Source organism: Pezoporus flaviventris, unplaced genomic scaffold, assembly GCF_033815535.1.
Source record: "Pezoporus flaviventris isolate CSIRO_AGI_PZ_B2104156 unplaced genomic scaffold, CSIRO_AGI_Pfla_v1 ptg000007l, whole genome shotgun sequence".
Taxonomy (NCBI): domain Eukaryota; kingdom Metazoa; phylum Chordata; class Aves; order Psittaciformes; family Psittacidae; genus Pezoporus; species Pezoporus flaviventris.
The window spans coordinates 408,999-429,739 of record NW_026892555.1 but is presented as its reverse complement, the minus strand read 5'-3'; the positions used below and the strand labels follow the sequence as shown (position 1 = coordinate 429,739).

Here is a 20,741-nt window from a genome sequence, read left to right as displayed (position 1 = left end):
ATGGGGCATTTACCACTTCTATGGGCAGCCTGTGCCAGGTCCTCATCACCCTCACAGTATCAGCACCAGATTAAGCTCAGCAATCAACCCATCACCATGACACAGCCAAGAAAGAGCAGAGCTTGGGTGAGAAGTCGATCTCTTCTTCAAAAAACAGAGTTCACCTCTTTTACCCCCCCCCCCCATAAAAGCAGTACTTTAAGCTGTTCCACCCAGGCCCTTTGACTCAAGTTCTTGCCAATTCAGAGTTGAGGCTACCACAAGATGAACCAGAGAATCCAGGGACTGCAGTGATAGGACAAGGGGTGATGGGTTCAAACCCAAACAGGGGAGATTTAGGGTGGAGATAAGGAAGAAGGTCTTCCCTGTGAGGGTGCTGAGGCGCTGGCACAGGGTGCCCAGAGAAGCTGGGGCTGCCCCATCCCTGGCAGTGTTCAAGGCCAGGTTGGACATAGGGGCTTGGAGCACCCTGCTCTAGTGGAAGGGGTCCCTGCCCATGCAGGGGTTGGAACTGGATGAGCTTTAAGGTCCCTTCTAACCCAAACCATCCCATGATCCTAAGACAGCTGGAACCACGTTGGACATTCTCAACACAGTTCCTAAGCTGGATCTTCCCTAACATGTGGCTGCTGCTCTCCTACAGCCAGAAGCCCCATCACACAGCATAACTCAGCAGTTACTGACTGCTTTTTCAGGAGAGCTTTTTGCTTTTCCCCAAGCTCCCAAGAAGGTGCCAACACAGCCCAGGGTGTTTGTTTTACCACAGAGACCTCATAAAACACGGTTTGGGAATGTTCCTCAAGGAAAAAGCGAAGTTGTATGTCATATCCCATCCACAAACACACGGTTGCCTGGGGACAACCTGTCCCACCCAAGAACAAGATATCCCAGGACATCTAAAAGTGCAGTGAGCAACACAGAAGATAATAGCCCACACTAAGGCTCCAAGCATCCTTGTGCCCTTTTCCACCAGAGAGCCCCTAAGGGCAGATTTAAGGGCTTTCAACACATAGGATCAGCTTTGAGAACAGATCCTACTGGACTCACAGTTCACCAGCCCTGTCTGTGCACCCCCTTCCTAGATACAAAACAGCCCTGAGTGTGATCCAAAATAGAAGTTGGCCCAAAACCACACACGTATGTGTTATGGAGAGACACAAAGGAGGCAGTGGTGAGGCTGCACCTCGAATCCTGGGTTCAGTTCTGGGCCCCTCACTACAAAAGAGACATTGAGGTGTTGGAGGGGGGACAGAGAAGGGCAACAGAGCTGGTGCAGGGCCTGGAGCACAAGTGTGATGGGGAAGGGCTGAGGGACCTGGGGGGGGGGGTCAGTGAGGAGAAGAGAAGGCTCAGGGGGGACCTGATCGCTGCCTATAACTGCCTGACAGGAGGATGGAGCCAGGAGGGGCTGGGCTCTGCTCCCAAGGAACAAGGGATGGGACAAGAGGAACCGGCCTCAAGCTGCACCAGGGCAGGTTTAGATGGAGCTGAGGAACAATTCCTTCCCCAGAGGGTGCTCAGGCATTGAAACAGGCTGCCCAGGGCAGGGCTGCAGTCACTGTCCCTGCAAGTGTTCACACACCGTGGAGATGAGGCCTCAGTGCCATGGGTTAGTGGTGGCCTTGGCAGGGCTTGGGAACGGTTGTATTTGATGAGCTTAAAGGGCTTTTCCACCCTGGTTGATGCTATGTAACACTCCTCAAACTCCCATTTCCTGGCAGCAACAGCAGAATTCCCACTGCCAACTGAAGTAAAAAGCATTTCCCATCCTTAAGACTGAAGGAGAAACTTAAAACAGCAAAAGCTGCTGCTGCAGCAAGAGTTTTGTAGGACTCCTGAGATGTCAGGTCCACAAAGCACTTACCCCAGGTGCACTTACACATCTGGTGTGTGTTCTGAGGGGTGTTACTCATTCCTATCGCTGTGCGGAGCACACCAAGTGAACAGGGAAGTCCTTGACTGAGCAGCTCCTAACTCAGCTCAGCAGCGAGAGAGAGGAATCATTGGATGAAGCCTGTGAGCTGTTATTAGGAAAATCAAATGGGAAGTGTGTGCAAAAGAATACTAGGGAAAAAAGCACTGGAAATAGGGATTTGGAGAAGAAAAGGAAGCAGAAAGCAGAACCCATCCGGGTTTTACAAGGCCCAGATGCTGGGGTGGGATTTAGGGAGACCCTACAGTGCCGTGGAGGATGCTCCCATCATCCACACAGGCAGCAGTTCATAGCACAGGAAACAGCAGTGACTGTAACTGTGACTGTGCAGTGGCTATCTCCAGTCAGTGTGGGTATTACATGAAGGGAAACAGCAAGAGGAGGAAACAAAACAGGAAAAGAGACTGTCGAGCTGCAGATTACAGAAGTCACATTTCTTTTAAGCACCTTAAATGCCTGCTTTTAGTTCCCTTATTTTACTTTAAGAACCCAAGCAAAGACAACCAAGGGGTTAAGAAGCAGCAGGACTGAAACTCGGCACAATTCAGAGCAGCAGCAGAAGCCAGACAGGTTAAAAATGGGTTGAAAAGCTTCACTAGGAGCATCCACACAAAGACAAACCCATTCACACGGGGCACAAGCGAGGGACTAACCCAGCTCTGAAATCACAAGTGAGTTTTGCAGTGTTCAACCACTCCAGACAATAAAATAGCCCAAACAGCCCAGAAATCACACAGTGTGCACACATAAACCTGCTCTAATGGAAGGTGTCCCTGCCCATGGCAGGGGGTTGGAAGTGGATGAGCTTTAAGGTCCCTTCCAACACAAACCATACCACGATTGTATGATACGCCACTGCCTGCTGCTCCCCACATCCTCATCACTTAGTCCCCACCTTTACACTGGCAGAGATCTACCCCCACATCTCACACCCAAACAAGGAGCACCCCACAGTCATCTTGATGTAGTGTGAGGCATCCCTGCCTACAGCACGGAGTTGGAACTGGGTGATCTTAAGCTCCTTTCCAACCCAAACCACTCTATGATTCTATGATCCCGAGGCACTCTATCACCTTCAGACCACATCTCTGACGCATTTCACTCTGGATGCTCTCCCTGTTGCAGTCACTATTTAACTTGACCCCAAACCCAACCACCGAAGCACTTAAGCTCGCTGCAGAGCAAGCTGTCTACATGGTGACACCTCCTCGCTTAGCAAAGCTGACTTCCCCTGCTTCAAGCAGCCTGTTAAAAGACAGCTCTGCAAAGAGAATCCCCGTTGCTGGCTGCCTGCCTGCAGCTCCTCTTGCAGCTTTGGGACAAGTCACCTGTAAATGCCAAGTGAAGCCAGAAACCCAAAACCACTGCTTACGAACACTGACGTAACACTGGTGATGGGCCCAGGCCAAGAATGTGAACTTTTCCCAGGGACTGCGAAGGAGTGAGCAGCCCCTTGGCACAGGCACTGCACCCCTGGATCTCAAGGACATGCCAGAGAAGTGAGAAGAGAGACCTGACAACATAATGATTTAGAAGCAAGGTCACAGCTACGTGTGACACTGTGATGCTGTTCCACTTGTTGGCCTCAGGTGGTCAAGCTGCAAAGGGTTTACAAAAGTCTTGTGATGCAGCCCATATTCTGCACCCCCAGAGTGTGAGCAGCAGCTTGAAAGAGGGGATTCTCCCCCTCTACTCTGCTCTCCTGAGACCCCACTTGGAGCACTGTGTGCAGTTCTGGGGTCCTCAACATAAGGACATGGAGCTGTTGGAACAAGTCCGAGGAGGCCACGAGGATGAGCAGGGGCTGGAGCACCTCCTGTATGGAGACAGGCTGAGAACATTGGGGCTGTTGAGCCTGGAGAAGAGAAGCTGTGTGGAGACCTCAGAGCAGCTTCCAGTGTCTGAAGGGGGCTACAAGGATGCTGGAGAGGGACTCTTCATCAGGGACTGCAGTGACAGGACAAGGGGTGATGGGTTCAGACTGAAACAGGGGAAGTTCAGGTTGGAGATAATGGAAGAAGTTCTTTACTGAGAGGGTGCTGAGGTGCTGGCACAGGGTGCCCAGAGAAGCTGTGGCTGCCCCATCCCCGGCAGTGTTCAAGGCCAGGTTGGACACAGGGGCTTGGAGCACCCTGCTCTAGTGGAAGGTGTCCCTGCCCGTGGCAGGGGTTGGAGCTGGATGAGCTTTAAGGTCCCTTCCAACACAAACCAATCCGGGATTCTCTAAATTAGGAAGGACCTGCTCAGAAAGACTGATGATGGAGCAGAGAACAGACATGACACACTCCAAGGGGCCCTGAGCTGTGCATGACACAAGGGTGTCCTTCGAGGGCAGCAATCACCGACTCCAACTCCTTCTAATAAGCTGTAACAGAGACGTTGCAGCAGCTTAACTCAGCTGTAAAGCGATCTGAGATGTCACCTCCCAAACAGCAGCAACACCTCATGCAGCTCACTGAATAAAAACAGAAATCCAAAGCACAGAGTACACCTTAAACCAAAAAGGAATCGAGAAGTGTCCCAACAGGAATCTCCCCGTTCTAAATACTTTTCAGCCTTCACTTTAGAAGGGAAAACAAAATAGGAGAGGGAATAAAATCCACTCCCAAAGCTGCCAGAGGGATCCAACCAGCCAATGTCAATAAAATTAACAGCAGCTGAGCATTCACATGCCAGCCATAATTTACTCCTCAGCCTTTACACCCCGTTTACTTTCTGCACTCGCCTGGGCACGAGTAATGTAAACCAGCTCCTTCCACTTCTGGTGCCAGGATTTGGCCAAGCAAGCTCCCCCTGTCCATCCCAACTCCTTGTGCTGGGCAAGAAGAAAGAAAAGGAAGAGTTTAGGGCATTTTTTAGGTGACTGTCACAGTGACTGACATTAAAGAGGTGTAGGAAGCCTTCTGTAGGGTGAAGCGTGTCTTAGGAATCCTGATGGAATTTCTCTCTGGAAAGAAGCAAATATAAACAGGATTTCCTTCTATTCAGCACGTTCACAGAAGCCAGTTTCAGTGTTCATGGTGGCAACAGAGGGGACAAGCAGGAAGCTGGTAATGGGAATTGCTGCCTTAGCTCAATCTGGAGCATGAGAAAGGCAATGAGAAGTAGGAAAGGAATATTGCAAAGTGGCAGCAATATAAAATCAGCCTCCTAACTGTATGGGATCAAACTGAAACAGGGGAGATTTAGGTGGGATATAAGGAAGAAGCTGCTCCCTGGGAGGGAACAGGGTGCCCAGAGAAGCTGTGGCTGCCCCATCCCTGGCAGTGTTCAAGGCCAGGCTGGACACAGGGGCTTGAAGCAAGCTGCTCTAGTGGTAGGGATCCCTGGATGGGACTCTGGGACCAGATGAGCTTTAAGGTCCTTTCCAACCCAAATCATTCCATGATTCTATGATTCTAAGAAAAAGCTCAAGGGGGGACCTGATCGCTGCCTACAAGTGCCTGAGAGGAGGATGGAGCCAGGAGGGGCTGGGCTCTGCTCCCAAGGAACAAGGGATGGGACAAGAGGAACCGGCCTCAAGCTGCCCCAGGGCAGGTTTAGATGGAGCTGAGGAACAATTCCTTCCCCAGAGGGTGCTCAGGCATTGGAACAGGCTGCCCAGGGCAGGGCTGGAGTCACTGTCCCTGCAAGGTTCACATATTGTGGAGACAAGGCCTCAGTGCCATGGGTCAGTGGTGGCCTTGGCCATGCTGGTACAGAGGTTGGACTGGATGAGCTTAAAGGGCTTTTCCCACCTGGCTGATTGTATGAGCAGTTTCTGCAGCACACTTTCAGGTGCTGCTCTTGCACTGAACCAAGCCCCAAATTATTTAAGAAACCCATACCCAACAAGGAAAGGTCCCTGAAGAAATCCGCCTCTTGCTCCCTCCTCCTCCTGCTTCCAGCCAGCTTGTGCCTAAGCAATCCCGGCCCCACAGCTGAGGAGTCCTGCCTGCAAGGGGGATATTCCAGAGGGGAAAAGCCATGGAGGAGCTTCTTGCTGGCATCTTTGTAATATCCTGTATTCCCCCGGGGCAAGGAGGGTTGCAGAGCCCATCCTCTGCTGAACAATGCACTTTGGAATTCAATTAAAGCCATTATCTCTTGTGCCAAAGCAATTGCGTCCAGCATCTATCCTGCAGCCCTTTACACCTTCAGGCTCCTTCTTTCCCTGTTTCCTCCTGTTTATGCTCTTGCAAATTCAATTGCTGATAATCTGAACCCCCCTCCTTCTCCAAGTAAAAGAATGAGCACACCTTGTCCGAGGGAAATTGATTCTCTTTTTGCTTGAACCAGGCGATTGCCACGTTTTATATACTCTGGTCTTGGTGATCATTAGTAATTCAATTTTCTTTTTATTAGCCCCCTTATCTGCTGAGCAATAGAGTGGCAGAACTGACCTCTTCTGCACGGGGAAATGTTTCAAATCTTCTCCCTGATTAATTTTGCCAGTTAAGGCAAAGAGGAGAGAAATGGCCCAGCTCTTAAGCATCACAATGAATAAAGCTTAATGTTGATTGTGATGGAATTTGGAATGCCAAGGAAATTGATTGAACGCAGCAATTACACTGCAATAGTAACTCAAGGGAAATGGGATAGTTTTCTCCTGGCCATAGGCTTTTGGTTATTTAAAACAATCCAATTTGCAAGGATAATTATATATTAGTGTTTTATCTGCCACTTGAAATGAACATGGGAGTTTTGATACTGGCCCAGCATTAGCAGGTTATTGCTGCAAATTACTTGATATCTGCTTTCTTTCACATAAAGACGAAATTAGGCCATCAATAACCAGCAAAAGGTGGACTGGGGAGATGCGAGGGGCACGAGTGCCCTCTGCAGGGCTACGGGGAAGGAAGGGACGCACTGGAGGCTCCCCAAAATCCCCAATATTCCTGCTTGGAGTGAAGCATACAGCCACCGCTCCAGCGCCGGAGACGCAGCGAGCAGGCACGATGCGGATCCCCATCCATAGAGCTGCCACATCTTTGCCATTAAAGGAAATTAAGACAAAATCATCTTCATTTAAACACTTCTAGTTTTTCCTAGAGAAAAAGCCCCGGGAATAAGAAATGACAGCGTTGTCATGCGGAATTCCCACTGGATGAACCCTTACAGCACAGCGGTGATGCACAAGAGCTGCGGCAGCCAAAGGAGGGCAATGGCATTGATTTTTAGGAAGGGCAAGGAAAGGTTCACAACTGCAAACGCTCAGCTGTCTGCCATTAAAAACAAGAGTTGAGAGCCTCGTCCTGCAGGATGTCAAACAGGCACCAGCTAGAGCTGGGAGCAAAAAACTGCTGGATAAGAGAGGGATCCCTGCATCCACGAGTACAGGAGGAAGAGGCACATCCTGCGGGATAAGTCAAAGCATCCTTCAAGGTTGATATTTTCACTTAAAACTGCTGATAAAAAGGTCATATCCTGATCACAGCTTGGGAATAACCCCATCTCCAGTTTGGAGGAAGCAGATAAAGGCTGCCCTAGTGAATGGGACAGCACATGGCCAAAGAGCACAACAGGAACTGGTTATCATCCCAACATAGGCACCAAGATCTGGTTATATTGACAATCCCCTCTACCAAATAAGCCCCAGAAAGCCAATTCAGGAGAGACATTTGCTTGTAGACAATAGAATTCCAACATACCCTCACTGCAGTGACAGGAGTCCATTATGTAATCTCCAAATCAAATCCTTTGGCTCAGATGCCAAAAGAAAGTGGTTGGGAAATTGCATCCATGGAAATTCCACCCACATCTTAATTATAGGCTGGCCTCTCCCTGCTTCTTGCATCCAGAAAGGCGGACTGTATCTCAGGAGCTCTCCAGTATGAGGGCAGAGCCCAGCAACAACCCCAATGGGACTCCTACACATAAACAGGGGAATTTAAAGTTCAGGCTGTAAAAGGAATTCCAATTATGGGAAATCATTGGAAAATATATGAAAATACATGTTTGAAGAAAGAAATATAAAAAACAGGATACAAGAAACCCAGAGAGAGGCCTTGGACAAGGGCCTGTAGGGACAGGCCAAGGGGAATGGCTTTAACCTGCCAGAGGGGAGACTGAGATGAGCTCTTAGGCAGAAGCTCTTCCCTGTGAGGGTGCTGAGGCGCTGGCACAGGGTGCCCAGAGAAGCTGGGGCTGCCCCATCCCTGGCAGTGTTCAAAGCCAGGCTGGACACAGGGGCCTGGAGCACCCTGCTCTAGTGGAAGGTGTCCCTGACCATGGCAGGGGTTGGAACTGGATCAGCTTTAAGGCCCCTTCCAACACAAACCATTCAATGATGCTATGAAATCACAACATTAACTTCAGGTTGTATTTAAACAGGGCGTATCTCTAAGCAACAGTGACACCAGTGGCCTGAGGACCATATTCAGCAGCCTGATGATCTTTGTTGGATCAGCTTTTCAGAGAATGCTATGGTTTGGAAGGGATCTTGAAGCTCCTCCAGTTCCAGTCCCCTCCTCGGGCAGGGACACCTTCCACCAGAGCAGGTTGCTCCAAGCCCCATCCACCCTGGCCTTGAATATCCTTCCCTGGATAAGGAGAGAAGCAACTGCTGTCTTTTATCCCTCTTGTGTCAGATCCCTGATTCAGACCCAAACCGTTTTGCCTACACCAGACAACACAATCTCATCTGCACCTTCTATGGATAAATATATGTGTGAGGCCTGAAATCTGCAGGTGCTGGATGAAGCAGATCCTGTGCAGAAGTCAGTTCAAAGAAGGGAAGGTCAGTGGCTTCACCAAGTTCATGTCCATGCCCAAAGCAGGGAGACACTACCTCAGTGGAGTCACAACTCCTCCCAGCAAAGCAATTACCTCCGAGTTCTCCTTCCCTCCAAAAAGAGCCTAAAAAGTTAAATGGGAAGAAAGACGTAGAAGAAGAACAAAAAGATTTCTTTAATATTAATGGCACATTAATATTAAGTACGATGTGGTCAAGAAGTCCAACATCTCAACAGTCAACAGTCGTTTGGCTCTAGTGAGCAACAGAACGTTCTATTCCTCTTTGCACTTGCGCTCCTCCTGTGCACGTTCCACCCCAGCTTAAAATACCTGAGTGAGTAGAGCATGACTGCATTAGAAATGCTTCACTGCTCTCTGATCCCATCAGAACAACTTCCATTTAGGACATTCCCCAGTTGCCGAGTGCTTACTAAATGTTCACCTTGATCAAAGGAGTATTTTGGGGTTAAGCTGATAATAGCTGCAGGTGTAACACTCATCAGGGGAGCAGCACAAATGATCCCAAGAGAACTGCTACCACTTTGCCACTTCCCATTATACCTCTAAGGATCACTGATCCTTAACTGAAACCACAGTGAATGCCACAGAGGGAAATGCCTCTGAATACAAAGCATCAGGAAACATCACTTTGAAACCGAGTCTCGGCAGTGGCTGGAAGAGCTAAGATCAAAGAGGTCCAGGTGGGTTCAAAAAGGGAATGGAAGAGGCAAGAGATGGACAAGCCTTTGTGTTACACACTTGGGAAAGGCAGGAACTCAGTTTGTGCTTATGCCACGTATCCCAAAAGCCTGTTGAACAGGACAAACAGGAAAACAGCAAAGCTGCGAAGGAAGCAGCTGACCCAGCTTCTTGCAGCAACACTCAGTGCGTGAAGCACTGCACGCTCCTCCCCAGGTTTCCTCCCATCCTCAGCCCTGACACGCGCGCTGTTTGCATCCCAGAGTGGGATCTTGGGAATGCAGCATTGCTGCATGCTCACCCACCACACTGCCATGAGGGTCCAGTGGATCCAGGCTCCAGCATGACCACATCCATCCATGGAATCACAAGCCTGGCTCCAGTGCCTAAAGTGCCTACAAGGAACCTGGAGAGGGGCAGCATTTTCAATTCACCATCTAAGGCATCAGTGTCCATTCTTCCACTGGCACAGAGAGGCACAGGGAAAAGAAGGATTTGTGGCATTTAGGATGTGAGGAGGAGCAGGCTCACACATGCACACGCACATACAGGCACAGGAAAGGGCAGGGATGGCATTTCCTTTGGCTTTTAGTGCTTATAAGAACCAAACCAAGACACATTTTTACAGCAGCTACAACAGCTTGCTAAGAAAAAGAGTCACTTCCAAAACTATATCCCACTTTTTTTCCATAAACATTCTTATTTGTCACCTTTACTTTGAGCAAAACCAGGAGCACAACTTGATTTCTGCTCTGTCTGCATATTTTCAGTCCTATGTTGTTTAAAAGCAAACATCTTTTCAGGATGGGAACATTACCTTCAGTTATGGAATGAGGATTTGGAACGCATTCCCCAAAAAACACAGGCTTTTGGTAGCAGCAATGGGAGGCTCCTGGGGAGCAGAAGATTTGGATCCATTTTGTACATTCTTAACCTATGTGCAGCTTCCCTTGGTTGGGCACAGTTTGACTGACAGCTTCCACAAAGCAGAGATGTCTGCCAAGGGAAGCGAGCTCCTGTTGGTGCTGGAGCCTTCCCAAAGGAGCAGCTTTGGTGCTGTGACCTCCTCAGTGACACACACAGCTGTGCAAACTCCACGGAGCAGCACAAATCCAGGTGTAAACATGGAGCTACATGGAGCACAAGGATCAGGTTTAACCTCAGGTGTGTTCCTGGATCATCCAAACAGCTCCTATTTCTGTAAGCAGCAGGAAAACTCCATTTCCTCATACACAAAATGCTGTTGCAAACCCAAATTGCTCTGTCTACAGCAGAACTGCTCATATCGGGCTCTCAGCAAGCACCAAGCCCTTTATAAAAGAGCTTTACAGCATAAAGATTCATTCAGTGGTGTGTACTGATCATGCCATACTAGAGAAAGGTTCCCCCAAGTACTTTGTGAGGCTTGAGTCCTCAATTCATCCACAAGAAGCAGTGGGCAGTTCTTGGGATGCTGAAGAGCTGCATTCCCCACCCCAGACATCACTATCACCTAAGTAGGAAAAGCCTTGTTGCCCCCACATCACTGTCACAGCTGGATCTGGCCACATGTGGCATCCACCACATCTGGTCTGAGACATCACAGATGAGCAACGACAGTGCAAATGTGCCCAAGACTTCCAACCACAAGTGCTGCCTTCACACACTGCATGACAGCTTCCAACAGAGTGTCTGGAGATGCCTCTCCAGGCACCAAAGGGTTTGATGACATCCTCAAACAGAGGAAGATTCAGCCCCAAAGCCAAAGAACTCCTTGAATGCTGGACCATCAACTCAACTGCACAAGTGTACATCTTAATTCTCCTTCCCCTGCCTGCCTCCTAAATCCAGATCCAAAATTCTCCTCCCAGTATCTCCCCACCCCTCCAAACCCTCTTTAAACACACACATGAAAAAGAAACTCTCTTCCTTCTCCTCCTACAGAAAGCTTTTCCCTTTCCCGATTCTTCTTCCCCATTCTTCTTTCCATCCATCTAAACACAGCAACAACACAACACAGCTCTCTGTCTGAACACAAACTGTCTGTGACAATGTCACCACTGAACAGCAGAACCAGGAACATCACAGAAACGTGTCACACACACATAGGTGCAGCTCTTTAAGCCTCTGATTTCGGCTCTGACCATTGCCAAGCCAAGGCAGTAGGACACAGCCACAAACTAAAACCCAATGGATCCGGTTTTCCTCTAATTATTGCTATTTTAGGCAAATCACTACATGCCTGCAGCCACGGCACTGAGATATGGGTGCACTAGGTAAGTTCATAGCTCCTAGAAGAGCACCTCATGGTACGGACAAGCTTTTGCCCCATGCAATAGATACTAGTCTTACAGATGTATTACTGCCCCTGCCATTCTCCTCCTTCCTGTTTGATGCCTTCAAGTCCAGCAAAACCACACTGAAACCAAGAAGCAGCTTTCAAATGGCCTTGTTTGGAGATGTCAAAGCACAACACATCTCCTGGGTAAGGCAGAAGCCCTACACCAGCCAAACATCACCTCAGTGTTTGCTCCAGGACCACCAACAGCAGATACACACCTGCTGGAGGACTCCATAACTCATTTCCAAACCCCAAAGCTTCCCCTGGAATTGCTTCACCAGCACTCACAGCAAACACCATCATCCCTTGGTCCTACCTTCCTTGGTGGAGGCCTGCATCCTGGTGGCTGGCAGCCTGCAGAGCCTGTGTTTGGTGATGTGCACCAGGCCCCTGGGTGAGGAACGCTTTGATGTCACAGAAGGTTTGCCCCTCAAGGAGTTCTTCTTCCTGAGATGGAAGTGGCTCCTCAGAGGCGTGGTGGGTGAGAAGCTGCTCTTCTTATCTGTTGGGAAGCTGTGAAGGGAACACCACAGAGTTAGAAGAGAGTAAAGAGGTGACCAAAACCCATCCCAGAGCTGAGAAGAGAAGCTCCTATCACTGAGCTCCTCACTGCTCCAAGACCAAGGGTGGTAAGAAACACTGACCAGAGAATTCCAAGTAAAAAGGCAAGTGAGGAGTTTCTTGCAAAGCACAGATGAAGAATGAGGGATCTGACAACTCTACCAATCCTTTCTGCTTTCTGCTCAAGAGATGTAGGAGAGAGGATAGAATCATAGAATGGTTTTGACTGGGAAAGCCCTTTGAGCTCATCCAGTCCAACTATTACCCCAGCACTGCCAAGGCCACCACTGACCCATGGCATTGAGGCCTTGTCTCCACGATATGTGAACCTTGCAGGGATGGTGACTGCAGCCCTGCCCTGGGCAGCCTGTTCCAATGCCTGAGCACCCTCTGGGGAAGGAATTGTTCCTCAGCTCCATCTAAACCTGCCCTGGGGCAGCTTGAGGCCGGCTCCTCTTGTCCCATCCCTTGTTCCTTGGGAGCAGAGCCCAGCCCCTCCTGGCTCCATCCTCCTCTCAGGCACTTGTAGGGAGCGATCAGGTCCCCCCTGAGCCTTCTCTTCTCCACACTGAACCCCCCAGGTCCCTCAGCCCTTCCCCATCACACTTGTGCTCCAGGCTCTGCATCAGCTCCGTTGCCCTTCTCTGGCCCTGCTCCAGCACCTCAAGGTCCCTCTTGTAGTGGGGGACACAAGATACAAGGTGTGGCCTCAACAGTGCCCTGGTCCTGCTGGACTTTAGCAAGATGAGGAGGGGTCTCACCTCCCCAACTGCCAAAACACCCCAAACAATCCCAGCCTATACAGGCACCTTGCTCCAGAGTGACCCTCCCAGCACATTCCACTCATAGACACATCCTCAAGCAAACCAGGAGGGCAAGAGAAGGATGGAAACTTACGGTGAAGCACCAAGCAGAGGATCTGGGAAACAGCAGAATTGAGGCACCGGATCCTCAATTGGTGCCATGTTACCAGCTCATTGCTTCAAACAGAATCATTATTAAGGCCACAGTCCTCAGTTTTCAATAGCTCAGTATTTCAATAACTGGTTTTACAGCAGTGAGAAAGGAGCTGAACCACTTGTCCACTATACTGAGGGTTTCTGTGAGTTCAGTGGGAGAGTAAAGGTCACAAAGCTGCCTTCAACCCTCACCCCATCCCATTTATTATAGAATGGTTTGGGTTGGAAACGACCATAAGAACATCCAGTTCCAACCCCTGCCACGGACAGGGACACCTTTCACTAGAGCAGGGTGCTCCAAGCCCCTGTGTCCAACCTGGCCTTGAACACTGCCAGGGATGGGGCAGCCACAGCTTCTCTGGGCACCCTGTGCCAGCATCTCAGCACCCTCACAGTAAAGAACTTCTTCCTTATCTCCAACCTGAACTTCCCCTGGTTCACTTTGAACCCATCACCCCTTGTCCTATCACTGCAGTCCCTGATGAAGAGTCCCTCTCCAGCAGCCTTGTAGCCCCCTTCAGACACTGGAAGCTGCTCTGAGGTCTCCACACAGCTTCTCTTCTCCAGGCTGAACAGCCCCAATGTTCTCAGCCTGGCTCCATATACAGGAGGTGCTCCAGCCCCTGAGCATCCTCGTGGCCTCCTCTGGACTTGCTCCAACAACTCGTGTCCTTCTTATGTTGAGGACACCAGAACTGCACACAGTGCTGCAAGTGGGGTCTCACAAGAGCAGAGTAGAGGGGCAGCATTCCCTCCTCTTCCCTCCCCTGCAGCACAGGCTGGGATTGCTTCCAGCCCTGCTGAGAAAAGTAGCACAAACTCAGCTATCTCACCGGGAGCACAGTGAAACGAAGCCCTCACAGCACCTGCACAACACACTGGCTTTCAGACACAGTTTGGTCCCAATCTCTTTATCTGCTCCCCTTCACTCCCAGCCCAGTGCAAACGCTTTCTGCAGGTATCTCAGCCCACACACCTTTTCCTTCCTTCAAGCTTCATTTATAACCTCCCCATTGTACTCTGTTCCTATCAGACACAGCCAGGGGGGAGAACTTACTCCACATGACCCTAGGAGTTATCTACTGCTCTGGCACAGGACACTCTCCTGAGGTGGCTGCAACAGCCACAGCTGTCACTGACTTGACAAGGATAAGGAAGAGTAAGAGCCTGCAGGGAGGATGCTTTGGGTTATAGGTGGACAGCACAAAGGGATGGCAACTAAAGGGAGTAGAGTACCCGTAGAGCATCATGGACAGAGATCATCTCCTGTCCACACTTCACCCCAAGGTCTGTTCAATGGTTTATAGGGACAGACCATACATGGTAGAGTTAATGTCATGGATTATGGGTTGGGGCAATCCCCAGCACAAACACAGTCTGATTGGAGCATCCCTGTGGAGAGGGACTTGGGGTGTTGGGTGAGGAGAAGCTCCCCATGACCAGGCTTCAGTGTGCACTTGAGCCCAGACCCCCCCCCCATGTGCTGGGCTGCACCCCCAGAGCGTGAGCTCAGGGAGGGGATCCTGCACCTCTGCTGTGTGAAGGGAAGACCTGAGAGCAGCTCCAGTGCCTAAAGGGGCTCCAGGAAACCTGGAGAGGGGCTTGGGACAAGGGGCTGTAGGAACAGGCCAGGGAGAATGGCTTTAACCTGCCAGAGGGGAGACTCAGATGAGCTCTTAGGCAGAAGCTCTTCCCTGTGAGGGTGATGAGGCACTGGCACAGGGTGCCCAGAGAAGCCGTGGCTGCCCCATCCCTGGCAGTGTTCAAGGCCAGGCTGGACACAGGGGCTTGGAGCACCCTGTTCTAGTAGAAGGTGTCCCTGCCCATGGCAGGAGTTGGAACTGGAGGGGCTTTAAGGTCCCTTCATCCCAAACCATTCTAATTCTAAGATTCAAGCCACTCCCCTCCTCTTTTCCCCAGCCCCCAACACAAGTGGTTATCAAACAGCCATTTCCTTCCCTTTGAACATGAGTGTGTTATTCAGGTCAGGGAGGAGCCTCCCATGTGCTGCAGCAAAGAACAGGAGTGGGAGATGAGAAGAAATCCCAGCTCTTGTTTCAAAGCTTGAAGCAGACAGAAACTGCGAAAGCAATTAAAACCTGAGAGCTTCCAAGCCTGGAAAATAGGATGTCTCCAGACAGAACAAAGCACTTGGAAAGAGGAAGGCAAACAGTCCCTCTAGTAGACAGAAATCCTCATTCGAATTTCACTTATAGGCACTTACATGAAGCCAGCAGACACAAAATACAACCAGCACCACCACCAACCACCAACTTACCCCAAGCTGCCTTTTCTCTTGATGATTTTGGTCCGACTCTTCACTTTGTAACTGGACAGTGTGGTGTCACCAAAGGAGGACTTCACTCCACCAAGTCCAACAGATGCAGCACTCAGAGGTGTGCAGACAGCACTGGCTAGAGGCAGGCTGGGGGCTGGAGGCTTCTGCTGATCCTCTGACCGCCACCTGAATGCTGACTTGGAGGTGGAGGGTGAGGTCTGCAAGCTGGTGGCTTTCCACTTGTATTTGCTGGGAGAGACCCCCAGCTTGGCCTGAAGTCCTGATTTCTTCACCTTTGCGCCCAAGTCTGCTTTGGGTGACACTTTAGCACCTCTGTCTGCTCCACCAGTGACCCTCTTAGCACCTTCTGAAGCTCTAGGGCTCGCCCACCTCTTCACAGCACGAGAGCATTTACCAGGGTTTGCAACCCATGTGTAATTGGCTTTCCTGAACTTTGGAGCTTTGCTGGAGATGGGGGTTGAGGCAGCTCTTAGGTGACCAACAGCTTTGGAGACTGTGGAAAACCTGCCCTTCACTGGAGTCATCCCAATCACCGAAGTCACAGCAGGTCTGGAGCAAGGCTCACTGCTTCCCAGGAGCTTTGTCTCTCTGGAAGCATCCCTGTCTTGCTCACAACTGGACTGCCCTGGAGCTGGTGGCTCTGCCTTCTTCCACACCAAGTACTGAGCTGGATCACGGTCTGGCAACACTGGAGGCTGCTGAGGCTCTGATTTCAGTGTCACGGCGCTTTCACTGGTGCTTCCAGAGGAAACTGGGGAGCTCCCAGCCATGTCACCAGCCGTAAGCACTCTTCTGGGCTCATCTGCCACACTCACATAGGCTGAACTCACAAACCTGTGAGATGAAGTGAAGGAAACAGAGAGAGAAGGTCTCCTCCCTTCATTTTGGCTCACAGATGGAGATTTTGGCACCCTTTTCCTGTCACCTGAAGCTGTGACCATCATTTCCAGCTTGCAGCAAGAACCAGCATCAGGAAACTCTTTGGAATCTCCAAACTGGGCAGCCCTGTGGGGCAGCTGGATCCCCACAACTATGTTACCATCAGTGGTTAGGTCCACGTGTCTCTCTGGAGATGACTCTGGTGGCTCAGAGGCCTGGTTGTCTCTATAGCTTCCAAAAGCCTGAGACGTGCTGGCACTTCCACTGCTCCCAACATCACACGTTGCTCCCGGTGGCCGGTTCACAAGGGAATATTTTTTCCTCCAGGAATGACCTTGGTGCTGCTGGAAATCCCTTGCTGGAGCTTGCTGAGGGTACCTGGCCAAAAATGCCCCCCTCCTGCTGAAGGGAGGCTGCCGGGAGGGGTTCCACCTCGGTGGTTGGGATGGCAGCGGCGCATCCCCATGTGTGTTCTTGTGGTCATTGATGAGACCTAAGGAGGAGAAGACAATGTCTGTTCATTCCCAATCCCATGGGGAGTTTGACAGCATCAATCCCAACACATGGGTGATCTGCTCATCCCCAATCCCATGGGAGTTTGACAGCATCAATCCCAACACATGGGTGATCTGCTCATCCCCAATCCCATGGGAGTTTGACAGCATCAATCCCAACACATGGGTGATCTGCTCATCCCCAATCCCATGGCAGTTTGACAGCATCAATCCCAACACATGGGTGATCTGCTCATCCCCAATCCCATGGCAGTTTGACAGCATCAATCCCAACACATGGGTGATCTGCTCATCCCCAATCCCATGGCAGTTTGACAGCATCAATCCCAACACATGGGTGATCTGCTCATCCCCAATCCCATGGGAGTTTGACAGCATCAATCCCAACACACTGGGGATCTGTTCATCCCCAAACCCATGGGAGTTTGACAGCATCAATCCCAAAACACTGGGAATCTGTTCATCCCCAATCCCATGGGAGTCTGACAGCACCACAGCTCTGCTTTTCCTCATGCTGCAATGAGGATCACTCCACACAAACCTCATTTCAGATAACTGTTGGAAGGAAAAACTCCCTCTATCCTCATGGAAGTCAGCAACAACAGTAATCTCACAGGAGTTTAGTCCAAGCTCAACGCAGGTCTGGACCACAGACACACTAACAGACCCGTCACACACCTCACGTGTGCTCTCAGCCACATTTTGCCCCTTTCTGCTCTTTTCTAGGTGCCAGATGGATGTGTGAATTATGGGGTTTGGAGCCTGATCTATAAAAATGCTGATTTTGTTTCCAGAAGTATCTTCAGAGCAGGATCTGAGGGTGAGTCATGTGGCTCAGAACAGGCCCCACCAGCAACAACCGCAAAGCACAGCACCATAGAATCAACCAGGGTGGAAAAGCCCTTTTAAGCTCATCCAGTCCAACCATTCCCCAGCACTGCCAAGGCCACCACTAACCCATGGCACTGAGGCCTTGTCTCCACGCTGTGTGAACACTTGCAGGGACGGTGACTGCAGCCCTGCCCTGGGCAGCCTGTTCCAATGCCTGAGAACCCTCTGGGGCAGGAATTGTTCCTCAGCTCCATCTAAACCTGCCCTGGGGCAGCTTGAGGCCGGTTCCTCTTGTCCCATCCCTTGTTCCTTGGGAGCAGAGCCCAGCCCCTCCTGGCTCCATCCTCCTCTCAGGCACTTGTAGGGAGCAATCAGGTCCCCCCTGAGCCTTCTCTTCTCCAGGCTGAACCCCCCAGGTCCCTCAGCCCTTCCCCATCACACTTGTGCTCCAGGCCCTGCACCAGCTTCTTGTATCTTCTTCAAACCTACAACAAGGAGGCTCTGAGGTGGCCCTGGCTTCACTGTTGAGTCACTGCACACCCTCTGCCAAGCCACCACCCAGTGCTTTGGTCTCCTAAGGACGCCTTCTGGATAATAGATATGTGTCAGTTAGGGAGGGTGCACGCTTGTTGAGCCTCAGTGTTGAGAAAACCCTTCCAACAAAAGGGAATGTCAAAGGGGGGTTGAGCCTTGTGGTTTAGGCACATGTCAGTGTAGAAAAGCTATTCCTACACAAGGTGGCACAGAGCTGCCAGTGGAACAGCAGCGTCAGCAGATCCCTCCTGGAGTAGGCCTTAAGGACCCTGTTTTCCTTCCTCTCATCCCACCCCCACCACAGAGGAGCTCCAGGCCAGGGGCAGATCCCCTGCAAGGCCTGAGTGGAATCTGTGGCCTTACTAATGAGGAAAAATTACCTTGAAGTCTATAAATAGAATGAGTTGGTGCTAAGAATAAGAGCTGATGCTCAGCAGAGCTGGGAAAGGGCACATAAATATATATCTACATCTAAATCCCCCCCATGTTCCCCCGCCATGCCGAGGAGCCTCATCCTGGAGAGGAGAAGCTGCGTGGAGACCTCAGAGCAGCTTCCAGTGTCTGAAAGGGGCTACAAGGACGCTGGAGAGGGACTCTTCATCAGGGGCTGCAGCAACAGGGACAAGGGGTGATGGGTTCAGACTGAAACAGGGGAAGTTCAGGTTGGAGATAAGGCAGAAGTTCTTCCCTGTGAGGGTGCTGAGGTGCTGGCACAGGGGTACCCAGAGAAGCTGGGGCTGCCCCATCCCTGGCAGTGTTCAAGGCCAGGTTGGACACGGGGGCTTGGAGCACCCTGCTCTAGTGGAAGGGGTCCCTGCCTGTGACAGGAGTTGGAACTGGATGAGCTTTAAGGTCCCTTCAATTCAAACCCTTCTATGGACAAAGGGCAACACCCCACCTCTGTGCCACCAGCCCCAAGGGTTGTGGGGCAGGGGATAGCCCCAGGCAGAAGGGTCACAGGCCCTGGAGGGGCCAGGAGCATGAGGACACCCACCCCCCCCCCCCCGGGGGGACTCCTAAACCCCATAGCAATATCTGGTCTCTGTTCCCTCCCTGCCTTGGGCCACTTCTCCTGACTCCCCACCACCTCTCCCCTCCCTTGGGCCCTTCCCAGCCCTCATTCCTTCCCTCCCCAGCGTTCCCGGGATCCTATCCGGTCCCCCCCCCTCAAAACCCACCCCCCTGACTCCCCAACCTCGAGGTCCTCTTCACAGCTCGCCCCCCCCCCCCTCCAGGATTCCCAATCTCTCCTCCACCCCCGACACCTCAATCGCCCCCACAACCCCTTCATATCCCCCAGCCCCCCCCCCCCCCCCCCCCCCCAGGCCGTCCTTCGCCCCCCATCGACTCCTCAGTCCCCTTCGCAGCCCACTCCCCCCCCCGACACCTCAATCTCCCCCCATCGACGCCCCCACGACCCATCCTAACCCCCAGGTCTCTCCCACACCCCGTCCCTCCACTCCATCTACACCTCAGCCCCCCCACAACCCGTCCATGGCCCATATCGACACCTCAGTCCCCCCTCAACTTGTCATACCCCCTCGGCGTCCCCCACAACCCCTCCTTCCATCGACTCCCCGGTCCCCTTCACAACCCTCTCTCCTCCATCAACACCTCAGTCCCCGGCCCAAGTCCCCCCCACATCCAATCCCTCCACCACATCCACACCTCAGTCGTTCCCCCCCCCCCCCGCGCCATGTTCTTTCCCCCCATGGACACTTCAGTCCCTCCATGGACACTTCAGTCCCTCCATGGACACTTCAGTCCCTCCATGGACACTTCAGTCCCTCCATGGACACTTCAGTCCCTCCATGGACACTTCAGGCCCCCCGTCCCCCCGCCATCACAGGCCGTACCCTGCAGCAGCCGAATCTTCCTCCACAGCCGCTCCCTCTCCTCCATCCCCGCAGCGCCCCGCACCACCACCCCCCCACATCCGTTACGTCATCACGCGGCGCCGGCCGTTGGGAGACGTCACGTACGGCCCGCCGTTGCTTGGCAACGCAACAGATCGAGGCCTAGACGCCCTCCAGGAGCCTGACCCGGAGCCGGGCCCTAGCCCCGTCCGACGCCTGGCTCGGCTCGGCTCGGCTCCGGCTCCACCCGCTGTGCCCAACCTCTGTCCCCTGCCCATCGTGGCCCAGCTGCCGCCATTTGTACAGTGTTCAATGCTGAGCCCCTCATTGCTGCACGTTAGCTTAAGTTTTACCGACTCCTCCTGTATTTGTTTGTGAAACAGCTCCAGGAACATCGTGATTTAAGGGGTTCACCTTTATGTTAGCATTACAGAATCGCGGAATGGTTTGGGTTGGAAAGGACCATAAATCATAGAATCATAGAATAGTTTGGGTTGGAAAGGACCTTAAGATCATCCAGCCCCAACCCCCCTGCCATTACCTCACACTAAACCATGTCACCCAAGGCTCTGTCCAACCTGGTCTTGAACACTGCCAGGGATGGAGCATTCACAGTCTCCCTGGGCAACCCATTCCAGTGC

The 20,741-nt window shown here is 51.7% G+C and overlaps 1 protein-coding gene across 2 annotated transcripts in view; it reads right to left on the bottom strand.

Annotated features, from left to right (window-relative positions):
* ZC3H3 (zinc finger CCCH-type containing 3) overlaps positions 1-20,223 on the bottom strand; it is a 156,715-nt gene extending 136,492 nt beyond the window's left edge. For both annotated transcript variants that reach the window (XM_061447606.1, XM_061447607.1), the window contains exons 1-3: positions 20,101-20,223; positions 15,465-16,857; positions 11,983-12,179 (exon numbers count right to left, since the gene is read on the bottom strand). In XM_061447606.1, coding sequence (XP_061303590.1) covers positions 11,983-12,179; positions 15,465-16,857; positions 20,101-20,146 — 1,636 coding nt within the window. In that variant the 5' untranslated portion in view covers positions 20,147-20,223. The remainder of the gene's footprint in view (positions 1-11,982; positions 12,180-15,464; positions 16,858-20,100) is intronic.
* Between the last annotated feature and the right edge of the window lie 518 nt (positions 20,224-20,741).